We start from the raw sequence: 16,664 nt of genomic DNA, 5'->3' as shown, positions 1-16,664 counted from the left end.
TCTTAGATGGGCCCCCCCACGCCCAGATCTCTCCTTTTCCTCTGCTCTTCCTCTCCTTCCAATAACACTGTTTGTGTGCACGGTTTCTTTCATGTTCTGGAAATCTATCATAAAGCTTTCTGTAAATTTCTGGAATTTAGTGCACTAGTTGACTTTTTCTCTACTTCAAAGGAGAACAGCAAGCATGGTAGGCAAAATAAGGCCTTTTTTGAGCTATACTATCCAGTCCCTATCGATTTTTTCCCTTCCATGGTGGGATGTGGAATATGTCAGATAGTTTGGGAATTCCCTGCCCTCTGCATGTGCTGGCAATTCCTTTGCCCTCTCTGAGAAAGGCGCCATCACATGTTCGAGGTTCACTCAGAGTCGGTCATTCTAGTTGGCCATAATGCAGGATCGGAGAAATTAAGTGTGTGATCTCTGATCCATTCTGCTCAGACTCTCCGACGGGGCAGCGGGCCCCTCCCGCTCCACTGTGACTGTCTCTCTCTCTCTCTCTCTCTCTCTCTCTCTCTCTCTCTCTTCTCTCGTCACCTGCCTGCAGCTGGATCTCTCTCCTCTCTGTCTCATCCTCTCTGACGGAGCTACCAAACTCATCTGTTTCTGTCGGAGATAACGTGTTGTGTCAGGCTTTTATACAGGCTAATGGACGTTAACATTAGAGCTGGCCTGTTAGGTTACGTTATAAGGCTGGTAAACGTTGGCTGCGCTGTTTCTTACCTTGCTCTACGTTAACTTTACTAGTTCCAGCTTCACCGTCACCACCTTTTTTTAAATATTTAAAATCTCTAAGGCCTCTTTATTTTCTTCTTCTCTTCTCTTTTCTTTTATTTTCTGAGCACCGGACTTGTGCTGACCGGACTTTTTTAGCGTACTGAACTTCGAATCAACGACAACATAAAATTTCGATCAGTGGCCAAACCATTTTTGTGTTGGGGGTGGGGGGGTTCTTGACCCCTATTTCAAGGACAATTAGGAAGAACACAAATTTTCTTTCCACAAATAGGCCTATTTTACATTTTTTTTTAAATGATTCCCCCCCCACCCTGGGCCCAGGGCAACAGACCACTTTGTCCCCCCCTATCGGCGGGCGTGTTTAAAACGTCCAGTGTGTAACATTTAGGAGGGTCTATTAGCAGACATGAAATAAAATATTCACAGGTATTCACATTCCAGACCTTGAAGTACAGACGCAAGCGGTGTTCAGTTAGTTGTGATTCACAATAAAGACGATAATATTGCAATATCAGAATTTGACATTGACAGAAAAAACGGATTGTTGTTGTCATGGATGATGACCACTCTTTTTAATCATGTCAGTACTTGCACCGCTACCCGTTTGGTAAATCTGATCAGTGCATCCTTAGACCACATACTTTGTCCATATTTGTTGGCTATTTGGTGTTTACTGTGTCACATCCCATAAATCTCTGCTATCCTTGATATGTCACATGTCCAAGTCAGTGTAGCCAGGAATCAGTGAACACAGCTTATCGCCACAGTTATCGCCATTGTTCCCAAAGCACATACAGTGTGACCCTGGCTGGTGTCAGTACGGATAGATTGGTAGCCTCATATACAGTACATCACATCTGCCTCGCTCTGTGGTTCATAATTTGTCATTCAAGGTCTTTAGCACAGAAACAGTCTCTTATATAAAGGTCTGTCCCAGTTTGTGCATTTTGCACAGTTTGTCCTATCTGTGTTGCAAATGTTTCCTTGAGACATGGTCAGACATTGACCAGCTGATTTACCTCACTGGGTTCTAAAGGACTGATGTTACTGAAACACAATTGATCACTTGGTGAAACTCCAAAACCATAAGAAAATGAAAAATTGCCATTACACCTGGAAATAACATAAAGTTGTGCGTAATGTGATTTAGTTCAGTGGTCTGCAACCATATGCCATCTAGAGACAAGTTAATCAGTGAAATGTGATGTCTCAGTAACAAATGCTTGTAGAGCATTTTTATAGATGAATTATGTTTATACCTGACATTAAAAGGCAACTCCAGTGTGCACTGAAATTGGATTTCTGCCCTCACCAAAAAGGAAAATTACCAGGCATGTTTTTTCACTAGCATCCTTAATAAACACTAGGCACGGTTATTGCGACAACTATGTTCAACAATCCAGTCACTCAGGCCTTTTCTATTGCCTTGATGCATTCTAGAAAGGCAGACAAAGAAGAGAGAGAGAGACAGCGGTAATGCTGCAGAGGATAAATGGCCAGCTGAGTAACTATCCAGACACAAAGATGCATTGTGACTGGATATAAGTTTCATGAGTTTCCTAGTGGTAAATAATAAATGTTTGGTTGCACCAGTTTGACCTGTGGTTGCATATAATAGGGCCTCTCCTTCCAACTCACTACCCGATCTCCACATTACCCACTGTAGTGATTTTCCCTCCATGCCCCATGACAGAAAGCTCTGTGCAAGAGAGGAATGAAAAAGCAAATGGTAGAAAAATGTTGAGAAACTCCAGCACTAAGAGTTAAACTGACTCTTGTTTTGTGTGAACCCGTACTTTAACCTGAGCACTTTCTATCTTTGACACCAAAGACTCCTGTTTACTTCCCATTTAGTAAGTGTCAGAATAGTTTTGGTTTGTTTTTTTAACCTTGGCCGCTATAGTTTACCAACCTTTAAAGGGACAATTCACCCAAAAATCAAAAATACATTTTTTTCCTTTTACCTGTAGTGCTATATATACATCTAGATTGCTTTGGTGTGAGTTGCTGAGTTTTGGAGATATCGGCCTTAGAGATGTTTCCTCCACTAAATCCAGATGGAGCTCAAAGTGCAAAAAAATAAATTAGAAAAACTCAACAGCAGTATCTCTTTCCAGTAATCATGACCTATATTACTGAAGATAATCCACAGACCTTGTTGTGAGAAGTTTCATAGAGGGAACTATTTTCTTTCATCGCGTCCTCCTCGGCTGAGCTGTAACATTAGCTAGCTCACCTAGCACCACTGAGATAGCTACGGTTTGCAGGTGTAGTTCAGTACAACTTAACTTAATTAAGCTATTTTTTTTAAGCCAAACGACAATTGGCTAGAGAACATAGTGAAGCATTTAGTAGCTGAAGAAACACACATCTCCCCCAGGAGTTGGTGGAGACCAAAAACAGAGCTAAAGATGTTAATGTTGCTCTATTCACTTGCTGTATAAATAAGCAATTGCTTGCTAACCCAATCTCCACAAGGTGATTTTATGTTAATATTGTATTAACAGCTTGTTCCTCTACCTACAAGTGGCCAAAAAAGTAATTAATGCATCTTTAAAGGTCCAGTGTGTAACATTTAGGAGGATGTATTGGCAGAAATGGAATCTAATATTCATAGGTATAAGTGTGTATTCACCTGAATTGTTGTTGTCATTACCTTAGAATGAGCTGGATGCTGCAGGTCACCTTGGACCATGGAGTCCACCATGTTGAATCACCATGTTTCTACAATAGCCCAGCACAGACAAACCACACTCCCACTCACTTCCCCATCACTCTTCACAGCCAGTTCTCACTCCAAATTGTGAAATACAGATCCAAGCGGTGTTCAGTTAGTTGCAATCTGCAACTTCACCTCTAGGTGCCACTAAATCCTACACACTGGTCCTTAAATGGGCACTCTTTACCTTTTAGTAACGTACTTGTTATGTTCTGAGTATAATAAGACTAAGGACTGCGTGGCAAAAAAAAATAAAAAAAAGCAAAGCTTGAATCTAGTACTAGAGCAGTTTATCAGGCAAAGTGATCAAATGTGAGACGCTGCTCAGTTGCATCATGAAAAATGTAGGATTCAATGCTTTTGTAGCTCGACCCATAATAGAGACTGAAAATGAGCATATTTTAGCCTCTGCTGCACATATTCTGATCATTAGGGAAAACTGTATCACTTCAACTATTTTGAGCCATACTCCTGGTTTAATTTGCACCCTGACTTGGAAACATTCTTTACATGTTTCAAATCATATGGCTTCAGCATGTAGAAATGCCACATCCATTAAAACATCTCAACCGAGAGCATCTTGAATACTTGGATGCTTGGCACCCATGGCAACCATCTATGAAGTAAATGACGTTACACCAATCAGTCTTCATTTTTCCTGCGCTCTTTAAAATAATTTATATGTAGGCTATGTGTGAGTGTGAGAGATGGAATAGGTCATGACTGAGCATAATAATGAGACTGCAGAGGTTATATATATGCATGTCCTGCCATGCACGTGTGCTGCTAATTGTCAGTAAATGTGTCCTCTTATGTGTGTGTGGCGGTGTGTGTGTGTGTGTGTGTGTGTGTGTGTGGGTGGGTGGGTGTGTGGGTGCGCACTGCATCTTGTTATTTGTCTGATGAGTTTGTGTGCACCTGTAATTAATCATGTAGCTACAAACTGTGGAATCATTAGCCTAATGCTCCCATATATTAATTTGCCCCACGCTCTCTAACACTGTAATGGATTAAATGTGTTTACCTTTAGTAGAATCTTTCCTTCACGTCTTAAGAGAATTAAAAAGGGAAATCATTTATTCGGCTTTATTACATTCTTATTCATGAATATCTTCCATCTTTATGCAGCATATTGTCTCTGTCCTGTGAAAACCATGTATCTCCAAAACATTGCCTCTTCATAAGTTAAGAGAGAAAGCCCTGCTTTCTGCTTTGTCACAATGCATTTTTCAAATTCTACAATGGTTTTCAAATGGTTTATGTAGCTTTAGAAGTAGAGGAGTTTCCTCAACCCATGAATAAAGGAACTCTCAGACATTACGTTTTTCAAAAATGTCAAATTTAGAAATGCATGGCTTTCATCAAATAGCAACAATATGTAACCAGGATCCTGCATAAACCCCTTTGTGTCCAAAAATGGACAAGTAAATGAGAAAACCTTTTTTCATCTGGTTCTCCACATTTTATATTTACAGTTGATATTTTCATAGCATAAATAGACGGTTTCATGAAATATTTTGTATTAATTATGCATAATCTCCAGCCATGAAAATAATGAAACAAATCCCAGAACATCATGTTCTTTCAGGGTGATCCCAAGCAGGATGTAATTTCACCAAGACTCAATTCACCTGAGAAGATATTTTTCAAAACCTCTGCTTTTACTGTCAGCAGTAGTTATCTCCCATAAGTGTCGGCATGCAGTCCTTGTTATTTCAAATATTCAAAGCAGGAACTAATGGAAGCATGAAAAGTGCCATCATTTCCATGTAATCACTTGTGCAATCAATTCTTAAAGGTCCCCTTCAAGCTGGCACAGAAGCTACAAACTGGATTCTAAATGTGAGGTGATGAATGTCAAAAAGTACTATTTGCGCATAAATGAGACAAGCCTTCTGCAATATTTTTAAAAACAAATTTTGTTATTTTAGTGGCCCTTTAAGAAACTTTCTTCTTCCTTTTTTGCCTATAGCATCCTTTTTTAAGTGAAAATTGTTGTATAAGAAGTCTAACTCTTACCCTTTTGTGTGTATTTTCTACTCCTGTCTTACGTAAAGGGGAGTGGGATATATAGTAGGCTCACTACTGGCCTGTCAGTTCAGGAGCAGAAGCTTTCTCACTGCACATCTTTTCTTTTGTTACTCTTTAGTCAAGAAGGTTTAGTTGTTTAAATTATCCTTTCTTTTTTCTTTTGTATAGATTAGTTATCTCACCCCAAAAGCAAACATTCCATTTTGAGCATAAAACTTTCTTTAATTTAAGGTACCATTTTCAATAAATGTTTCAACAGCAGGTTTAATGTTCAGGCCTCAAATAGGACCAGAGAGGGTACAACTGAATCGGGGAGTTTAACATTAAAGGACCAGTGGGTATCACTAACATCTAGTGGTGAAGTTATAGTTTGCAACCAATTGAAACTACTTGCCTCAACCACGCATGTAAAAGAACTGCTAAAAGCTGCAGAACTCGCACAAAAATGTGAAAGGCTCTATGCAGAGCCAGCTAAATTCATTTTGTGCCAATAGATCCTTCTAAGTTTTATACACCTGGACCTTTAAAGGCATATTTAGAAATTTGATTAGTTTAGCTTACTATAAGCCTGAAACCAAATATGCCTTCCAGTACCTCTGGCTCACTAATTAAGATGCCGATTGTATGTTTAATCCATTCTTAAACAAAAATGTAAAAACAACAAGTTGTGGTTGTACAGGGAGTTACTTGATGGAGCAATATTTCTTTGGGCGGAGTAATTTCCTTCAACACAAGGTTTCCAGTCAACCAGCAGAGACGTCAGGCCTTATCATTTTTTATTCTCTGAATGTGTGGTTAAGTATAGAGTTTGAGCTTGTTGAATTTTTAAACAACCCCACCATCTAAACATTGAAGCCATGCATTAAGTCTAATCTAATGCTTGTGGCTAGTATCTGATAATTCTGTCCCTCTTACTGCACAGTTAAGCATAGATTAAAATGTGTCATGAGAAAAGCTGGTGAGGTTGTTAAAAGTGCAGTCACAGAATTTGGTGTCACAGTTAGAGAATTGATGTGAGAGTAGGAACAGATGCTTGCAAATGGGCCCTCTGTGTTGATGCAGAATAAACCTGGTACAGCCTGGAGCCACATACAGGCAAGGTTTATATATTTGGAGATTAAAAGGCAGAAGGCTGAACTCTGGTTAAGCCTGAAGTAGCTGTTCATTTGTTATTCAAGGTCTTCAGCACACCAGTCTGTACAATTTGCACACTTTGTTCTATCTGTGTTCCAGATGTTTTTTTTTTTTAGATATGGTCAGTCTCAATCCAAAACCATAAAACATTACACCTGGCAATAACATACAGTTGTGCATAATATGATTTAGTTCAGTGGTCTGAAACCATATGCCATCTAAAGTCAAGTTAATCAGTGGAATGAGCTGTGATGTTTCAGTAACAAATGCTTGTAGAGCATTTTTATACATGAATTATGTTTGTAGCTGACATAAAAAGGCAACTCCAGTGTGCACTGACATTGGATTTCTCATGCCCTAGCTCAAATGGAAATTACCAGGCATGTTTTTCCAATGATGTCCTTATTAAACACTTGCTTGTTTTCTAGGCATGTTTATTGCAGGAAGCATATTGCTGTCCAATCATGTTTCCTCACTGAATGTGTGCAGAAAAGGTTACTTCCTCCTCCATTGTTACATGTGGATACAAACCAGTCACTCAAGTTTAATTTATTATTATATAAGAGAGAGAGACAGCAGTGAATGTTGTAGAGGATGAATGGCAAGCTTTGTTACCAGGAATGAATTTCAAGTTGAGTTTCAAGTGGTAAATAATAAATGTTGGTTGCACTAGCTTGATCTGTGGTTTCACAAAACAGGGCCTCTACCTTATGCAGAGAGATGTCTATAAAGTCTCAAGCAGAGAAAAAGCCTGTGAACCACATATTACCTCTATTCTGGTTAGCACACTAAAACCCTACTGGCAATGTCGGTCTGTTGGTTGTTCTGTCAGTCCAGCAATTTGGACCAGACTAAAATATCTCAACAACTTGTGGATAGATTGCTGTGAAATTTGTTGCAAACACTGGTGAACCCCTGACTTTTCATATTCAGCACTTCCTCAGGATAATGACTGTTAATGACCAAATGCCTGCAAGACTGAGGTCATTCCTATCAACCTCAAATGTTCTTTGTGTCTAATGCTAATTAGCAAATGCTAGCATACTAACTAACAAACATTATGCCTGCTTAATATCAGCATGTTAGCATTGTCATTGTGACCATGTTAGCATGGCAATGTTAGCATTTAGCTGAACAGCCTCACAATGGCTGTAGATGGTTTTAGTCTTGTTTTATATTGATTTGAGATCAGAGGACATATAGCCATTGTTTCTCCTTTCAGATAAACTGAAATTGTTTCCTATTTTAGTTAATTTGAAATCTTTGCTGCAAGTAGTTGGTGGACAAAAGATGGTTGTCTTCATCTATAAGTCCCCCTTGGGAGTTTTTACATATGTCCAGTGGGAAAACGTATGTCTAGTAAAAATCTGTAAACTAAACATTTTGTTTTTTTCTGAAGCTAAATGTTTCAGGCCAACAAGGTTGGAAAAGAGTTCCTGGAAAAGTTCTACAGCTGGCATTCTTGCCACCTCTTAAAGCTTAAGAATGTATTCTCCCTTCCCGTAAATATATTCTGTCCCATTGTCCTACATTGTCTCATGAAAGGTTTTTATTGCCATGAAGTGAATGTCCTGCATTTTAGATCAAAGATCAAGCTAAAAGCCCCACAAGTACAGTGGGTACGGAAAATATTCAGACTCCTTTAAATTTTTCACTCTTTGTTTCATTGCAGCCATTTGCTAAAATCAAAAAAGTTAATTTTATTTCTCATTAATGTACACTCAGCACCCCATCTTGACAGAAAAAAACAGAAATGTAGATTATTATTATTTATTAAAAAAGAAAAACAAATATCACATGGTCATAAGTATTCAGACCCTTTGCTGTGACGCTCATATTTAACTCACATGCTGTCCATTTCTTCTGATCCTCCTTGAGGTGGTTCTGCTCCTTCATTGGAGTCCAACTGTGTTTAATTAAACTGATTGGAATTGATTAGGAAAGGCACACACCTGTCTATATAAGACCTTACAGCTCACAGTGCATGTCAGAGCAAATGAGAATCATGAGGTCGAAGCAACTGCCCAAGGAGCTCAGAGACAGAATTGTGGCAAGGCACAGATCTGGCCAAGGTTACAAAAGAATTTTTGCAGCACTCAAGGTTCCTAAGAGCACAGTGGCCTCCATAATCCTTAAATGGAAGAAGTTTGGGACGACCAGAACTCTTCCTAGACCTGGCCTTCCAGCCAAACTGAGCAATCGTGGGAGAAGAGCCTTGGTGAGAGAGGTAAAGAAGAACCCAAAGATCACTGTGGCTGAGCTCCAGAGATGCAGTAGGGACATGGGAGAAAGTTCCACAAAGTCAACTATCACTGCAGCCCTCCACCAGTCGGGGCTTTATGGCAGAGTGGCCCGACGGAAGCCTCTCCTCAGTTCAAGACATATGAAAGCCAGCATAGAGTTTGCCAAAAAACACATGAAGACTATGAGAAATATGATTCTCTGGTCTGATGAGACCAAGATTGAACTTTTTGGTGTTAATTCTAAGCGGTATGTGTGGAGAGAACCAGGCACTGCTCATCACCTGCCCAATACAATCCCAACAGTGAAACATGGTGGTGGCAGCATCAGGCTATGGGGGTGTTTTTCAGCTGCAGGGACAGGACGACTGGTTGCAACTGAAGGAAAGATGAATGTGGCCAAATACAGAGATATCCTGGAAGAAAACCTCTTCCAGAGTGCTCAGGACCTCAGACTGGGCAGAAGGTTCACCTTCCACAAGACAATAACCCTAAGCACATAGCTAAAATAACAAAGGAGTGGCTTTGGAACAACTCTGTGACCATTCTTGACTGGCCCAGCCAGAGCCCTGACCTAAACCCAATTGAGCATCTCTGGAGAGATCTGAAAATGGCTGTCCACCAACGTTCACCATCCAACCTGACAGAACTGGAGAGGATCTGCAAGGAAGAATGGCAGAGGATCCCCAAATCCAGGTGTGAAAAACTTGTTGCATCATTCCCAAGAAGACTCATGGCTGTAGTAGCTCAAAAGGGTGCTTCTACTCAATACTGAGCAAAGGGTCTGAATACTTATGACCATGTGATATTTCAGTTTTTCTTTTTTAATAAATTTGCAAAAATTTCTACATTTCTGTTTTTTTCTGTCAAGATGGGGTGCTGAGTGTTCATTAATGAGAAATAAAATGAACTTTTTTGATTTTAGCAAATGGCTGCAAAGAAACAAAGAGTGAAAAATTTAAAGGGGTCTGAATACTTTCCGTACCCACTGTATTTTAATTCCCTGAGGATCAGACTCACCTACCATTCAATACGAAGTTCCCGTCACAATCTTGCACTCCCTGCAACACTCCCAAGCAATCCCTCATATTGAAAACTGTGATGCTGTTCAGCCAATCAATCCTTCTGTGGTCTGTAAATGGTTGAAAATTCTCAGTTTTAACCTGATAATTATGTTGTTTGTACCCTCAAGTGCTCACTTACCCACATGTTCCATTATTTTGTTTATCTAATAACATGTTGTTTTTTGTTTTTTTTTGTTTGTTTGTTTTTTTTTTGGGGGGGTGTTGGCTACAAGACAAACATGTTGACAGTTTGTTTGACACTGACATTTCAAAGATACAATTCCTTGTAGAGTGGGTTATGTCAAACAATGTCATTGTAGTGCTGACAATGATGTTTCTGGCAATTTTAGCTTATACCTGACGATACTGCAGAGTCCTTCTAACACTGAATATCAAGAGACTACTCCTGCAAGCAGACCAGTAATTATTTGCTTGAAAAATAAAATAAAATCTTACTCTATGCAATAGATACAGTTGATAATGTATAGTTTTTTCTGATACTGTGACAGAGAGATCAGTCTTTATATCACATCAGGACTTTGCACTTATTACTTTATTTCTGTCTTCTATAGAGGTTTAACCTGCTGCCAGTCAAATAATCTATTCATAAAATATTGAAAATGGCCCAATGACAAAATATTTCCAAACCATTTCTGAGAAAACATCAGTGTTGTAATGTAACGAAGTACAAGTACTTAAGTAGAAATTTCACATATCTGTACTTTACTTCATTATTTATATTTCTGACAACTTTCACTTTTACTCCACTACATTTCTTAAATAAAATATGTACTTTTACTCCGATACATTTCTCCTAACCATCTTAGTTACTCGTTACTACAAATTAAAATCAGAAGAAATTTGAGTTGGTGACGTAGCGCGAAGAAGAAGTAGTCCCGCTTGTCCGGGCATGTCACATTATTGATGCCATCATGGAAGCACCTGCTGCAGGCTCTGCTGCTAACGTTACCACTCCGGTAGCAGATGAGGAGCATCTCGACTACAGTGGCGAACTTGGTGAACTCCGTGGTGGTGACGAAGATAATGAAGATAACGTTACACACCCGTGGCCGTATTTGCAAGAAATATTTTCTTACGTTGGAGTGAAAGATTCTTCCTACCGGATTAAGTGCCTGTTATGCCTACCGAGAGTCACTGAAATATTGGCATTCAAAAACTCCCCGTCCAACCTGAAGAAGCACATCGAGGTAGGTTAAATTAATTTTTATTCAATGAAGCCATAATTTCAACGTTATTTAACACGAATTAGTTATCATAAGCCTGTTCAGATATCTGGCCAATGTGATAGCCTGGCTAACGTGTGCTAGTTAACTTTTCGGATTAGCCAATGTGCAGATATTTAACAACACCAATGATTTTTCCTCCGAGTTAATTCAACACAAAACTCTTGAAGACATGTCCATAATACTGAAATGGTTAATAACGGTTTCTGGTATAGCCTAATATTTCCTTAGGTAAATTAGCGTTACACCAGTGGAGGAATTTTTTTAGACCACTGTAGGCTAATTAATGGCAGTTTACAGAGGAGCGTTCAGGATTACTCACGTCTTCAAAAGCACAATGCATTTTATTAAACTTGAGATTTGCTTTGAATTAATTACCTCAAAACTCAACTGTTATCGGCTATTGTCAGGCTAATGTTATATATATTGTGAATGTAGGCTTGCATATTGATCAAAGTCAAAGTGCTTTTATTGCCACACAACGAATTGGTGAATTTTTTTTGTAGGTAAGCTAGTAACAAACAGGAGACAAACGACCAGTTAACACAAATACAGTCCAGGCTACACAACACTAACAACAGCAATGAATTTAAGTCCGAGTTAACTTAATAGTGTTAGTGACTAGGTGGTAGGGTTGGGCTTCCATGAGTGTTTATAATTCTTGCAATTAGGTAAAGATAATATCAAATAATGGTCATTTGACTGTTATTGTTGAGTAACTTTTAAACCCTGTAGCTTAAGTTGTTTTGCTTATAAAATGTCTTTCTCTCACTGTTTCAGAGAAAGCATGTAGGCCACCTCAAAAAATATGAAGAGCTGACATCAAGAAAGAGAAAAAGGGCTCCTGAGACTCTTCCCAACACCTCTACCATTAAGCAGACCACACTGGTGAACACCAGGACTGTGTCTCAGAGGTCCATTGACAAAGCCATCCTGAAGTATGTGGTGCAAGGGCTCCAGCCATTCCATGTTTTTGAACAACAACCATTTCGAGATTTTGTGAAGGAACTGCAGCCTAATGCAAAAATTATATCACGGCTGACCCTGTGCTCCATGACTGATGATGCCTCCATGGGAATGAAGAAGGCGGTGACTGAGGCCATGAGGGGAGTCGACCATATCGCCACCACTACTGACTGCTGGTCTGCCAGAAGGCGGAGCTTCATTGGCGTTACTGGCCATTGGATTGACCCCAACAGTCTCAAAAGATGCTCAGCAGCCCTAGCCTGTAAACAACTGAGAGGTTCGCACACATTTGATGTGTTGGCAAGCGCCCTGAATGACATCCACTCCGAGTTTGAAATTCGGGGGAAGACTATGCGAACAACAACCGACAACGGCTCCAACTTCATAAAAGCTTTCCAAGTTTTTGGTGAAGATGAGAACAACAATGCAGTCGGAAGTGATGGTGATCCTGATAATGCATCTCAACGAGGAGAGGATGAAGAGGATCAAGAAGGGGATGAAGAAGTGGAGTTTGTTGACGTGTCAGCGCTCCTGAATGAAGATGATGGTTTAGAGTTCCAGCTCCCACAGCACCAGCGCTGTGCTTGTCACCTACTCAACCTAATAGCTACAGTTGATGCCATGAAAGCAACATCCAATGAGGCGTACAAGAAAGTGTACCGTTCAACATTTGGCAAGTGTAATGCACTTTGGAACAAATGTGGAAGATCCACCCTTGCAGCAGAAACTGTTGAAGATGCTTGCTCCCTCCAGCTGCTGCGCCCAAATGGTACAAGGTAGAACTCCTTGTTCCTGGCAGTGGAAAGACTGCTGAGAATAATGAAAGATAAGGGAGAGGGGGCCATCAGAGGCATCTGCACCATTTTAAAGGTTCAAATGTAAGTAAGAATTATGTATGTTTTAATTCATCATAATTGAACATGAAGTCTTACTATTTATTTTTCCAATCCTTTTTTGGACAATGAGAAGTTTAACATTGTGTCCGAACTTCCACTTATCATTGATCCATTTTACTTAATTATTCATCCAGCAATTTTGTTGAATCCAATGAAATGGTTTTAGTGTTATTATAAACAATGGTGTTGTGTCTTTGTTTTCATCACAGGTTCAGTCCAGCTGAACTTGCCTTCCTCACAGAGTATGCCGCTGTCATGAGCCCAGTTGCGCAGGCAACCAACATCTTGCAAGCAGAAGCAAATGCCATGATGGGATGGCTGCTTCCAACCATCAACCTGCTGACCATCAAACTTGACAGAGTCAAGTTGCCACTAAAGTACTGCAAGCCTCTGGTGGATGCTTTACAGGTAACTTTTATTCTTGAATTTATTTTATATTGTCTTAACTCTTTAATGATTAATTTAAATTATATTCAAATGTCCTTTTCAAAATGTGTTACTTTGGCACTTTGTGTCAGTGCTTGTTGCTGAAATGTGCTATACAAATAAACTTGCCTTGCAGGTGGGAATCAAGAACTGTTTTGGCCACATGTCAGGCGACCCTGAGTTAATTGCAGCTGCAATTCTACTTCCAAAATTCCGTACAACGTGGACAAAGGATGAATCCACAATCAAAACAGGTAAGACATCATGGGGATAGTGAAAAAATAAGTGTATATTTTGAATCTTTCCTTACAACAAATTTATCTGTGGTTACTAATAAATAAATCTTGAATTATGGATGCATGGGTAGTACATAAAATTAAAATAACAAACCTTAAATTAAAACATAAATTTAGGATCATAACATGTTAGAGAGTTGCATTAGATCTATAATTTAGATTTTCATTGTCACTATTTCAGGAATTGACTACATCAGACATCACATCGAAGAACCCTCCCTTCAGCTAGCAGATGCCAACAGGTCCAGTTCGTCTGATGACGATGACTTTTTCTCTGCCCTGCTGTCGTCTCAAGCGCAAGATGGTGCCAAACAACTGGATGGATACCTCGCATGTTCAGCCGATCACATGGACTTGCTGAAATCCTTCCCAGCGGTGTGCAAGCTTTCCGTGAAGCTGAACACTCCTCTACCTGCCTCAGCGGCCTGTGAAAGGCTCTTCAGCATTGCAGGACTTGTCTTCAGTCCAAGAAGAGCGAGACTGAATTCTCGCAACTTTGAAAACCAACTTCTTCTGAAGATGAACAGACACCTTTTCAGTTTCAGTTAATAACTTCATGCCAGTTGAAAGATGTGGAGGTTGAGAGAGAGAGCTAGTCACCATTGATGATGGCAGAAGTTTAATTTTTAAAGTTGAAAAAGTTCAAGCCTCTTTCTCCTGTGCCTGGATATTATGCTTTCACTGTAAGGAAGCCACAATAAATTTCATAATCAAAATTCTAACCGCTCACTTTTTTTAAAATACTTTTACTTTTACTTTTAATACTTAAGTACATTTTATATCAGACAATTACTTTTGATACTTGAGTACACTAAATGTCAGGTACTTTAAGACTTTTACTCAAGTAATATTTTAAAAGGCGACTTTAACTTCTACCAAAGTCATCTTCTGGTAAGATACTTATACTTTTACTCAAGTATCGCTTTCAAGTACTTTATACAAGACTGGAAAACATACTGAATATACAGCCGAAGAAATTATTTTCAACAGCTTTGGCATGAACAGAGGTCAAGTGCAATCAATTAAAGTTGTAATCTTCCCAATTGGGAAGCCTATTAGAATGTCACTAAGGTTTAAAATGCAAATGTTTATGGTGTGAAAATGTTTCTTGGCAGAACAGCTCAGAGGTCACGTTTGCCTGATATTTTCTCATATGATGGGACTGTGTGAATTTGTGGCAAGAGACATATAATCTTTCTAGTTTATTGTGGAGTATATACATCCAGATTTTAATCCCTTCATGCAGGTTTATGTGGATGAAAACTAACCTAAAATAAAGCCATCACCCCCTTAAAAAAAGCGTGTATAGTGTTTTCTTTTTTTGGGCTAACCATAAATATTGCCTGATGACTCATCCGTGATACCCTAGAGAGCTATAGAAAACACGCTCTCCAAATAATGACATCCTTTTCTCCAGTTCCTAATAATGAAACCAAATCTATGGGTTTTATTTTAAGCAATTTTTTAGCTATGTTGAACCATTTCTGTGAATAAAATCAAAATTTAATTAAATGCCCCTCTTATTGAACAAATAACATTCTTTTTCCTGGCTCACTGCCTTGTAAGTATCCACTCTGGGCAAAAGGAACATATGGGGTGCTTTGGGACACCTTTCCTGTATTACATCCTTTAGTGATGATACTCTGTTACAGAACAGATGGACCGCATTCTCAAATGTTAATTAGCCTCCGATAGCAGTCATTTGGGAGAAAGACTTGGATCATTTATGGGACATATAAGACAATACCTGTCGAAGATTATGAATTTAAAGTTCTCCATAGTGTCTATTTTTACTTTTAAAGGTCCAGTATGTAGGATTTAGTGGCATCTTGTGGTGTAGTTGCAGTTACAACTTCACCGTCACCTTCCAAGGGCAAACTGTTGTGGCTGAAAAACAACAGCTCAACCTCAAAATGCACCTGTAGGCTCCAGCTAGGGATTTAAGGTATTTGCTCATCACTCTCTCACTGTGATGTCATAGTGAATGCTGAAATATTTGTGATGTCACTGCGGAATGTGGAATGTGATGTCCTAGAGGAATGCTCACATCTTTGTGACATCATTGCAGAATGCAGAATGTGATGCCACAGCGGAATGCACACTTCCAATTGTTACATCATAGTGGAATGAACACATTCAATTGTGATGTGTTAGCTGAATGTGGAATGTGATGTCATAGCCGGATTCTCACATCCATTTGTGAAGTCACTGCAGAATGCAGATTATGATATCACAGAGGAATGCTCACATCTTTGTGATATCATATATGAATTTTGATGTAATAGCGAAATGCTCATGTCTTTGTGCTGTCACAGCGCAATACTGACATCTTTGTGATGTCATATAGGAATTTTGATGTAATAGCGCAATGCTGATGTCTTTGTGCTGTCGCAGCGGAATACTGACATCTTAAAAAAAAATTCCTGTTTTTTTTCATTGGCATGATCGATGCTATAAGGTCTCATTTTCCTCTAACTGTTCTTCCCCCTGCAACGTTTAGTCGTCCTATTTTACTGTCTGATTTTCCTCCGATCTCTCTACAGATCCTTTCAAAAACTGTCGATAAGATGCGTCCCTCCTCCAGTCCCTGTGACATAGTTCCTACAACATTTTTAAAAACTATACTCCCTGTCTTAGGTCCTAGCCTGATGTTGTATCATCAATTCCTCTCTCACATCAGGGTCCGTACCTGACCTCTTTAAAAGTTCCAGTGTTCAGCCACTTCTTAAAAAACCCTCTCTCAATCCGGACCAGTTAGAAAACTATAGACCTATCTCCAAACTTCCCTTTTTATCTAAAATCCTTGAAAAGATTGTCGCGGACCAGCTCCTGAAGCTGGTAGAAGGTCATAGAATCTTTGACAAATTCCAATCTAGTTTTCACCAAAAACATAGCACCGAGACAGCATTACTG

General features: G+C 39.3%; 2 protein-coding genes across 2 annotated transcripts in view; one reads left to right on the top strand and one right to left on the bottom strand.

Annotated features, from left to right (window-relative positions):
* Positions 1-16,664, bottom strand: part of LOC127374565 (uncharacterized) — a 323,387-nt gene that overhangs the window by 52,592 nt on the left and 254,131 nt on the right. The gene's annotated exons all lie outside the window — the stretch shown is intronic.
* LOC127374610 (uncharacterized) lies at positions 12,693-14,748 on the top strand. The gene is made up of 4 exons (XM_051420161.1): positions 12,693-13,011; positions 13,239-13,437; positions 13,592-13,709; positions 13,933-14,748. Exons 1-4 carry the CDS (start codon positions 12,953-12,955, stop codon positions 14,298-14,300), a joined length of 744 nt encoding a protein of 247 aa, XP_051276121.1. The 5' UTR covers positions 12,693-12,952; the 3' UTR covers positions 14,301-14,748.

This window comes from Dicentrarchus labrax, unplaced genomic scaffold (genome assembly GCF_905237075.1).
Source record: "Dicentrarchus labrax unplaced genomic scaffold, dlabrax2021, whole genome shotgun sequence".
NCBI lineage: Eukaryota > Metazoa > Chordata > Actinopteri > Moronidae > Dicentrarchus > Dicentrarchus labrax.
This window is presented reverse-complemented; position numbering and strand designations above follow the sequence as displayed.

Coding starts and splice junctions, on each gene's coding strand:
- LOC127374610 (XM_051420161.1), top strand. CDS start 12,953: ATGAAAGATAAGGGAGAGGGGGCCATCAGAGGCATCTGCACCATTTTA. Junction 13,438..13,591: donor CTCTGGTGGATGCTTTACAG/GTAACTTTTATT, acceptor CTTGCCTTGCAG/GTGGGAATCAAGAACTGTTT. Junction 13,710..13,932: donor TGAATCCACAATCAAAACAG/GTAAGACATCAT, acceptor TCACTATTTCAG/GAATTGACTACATCAGACAT.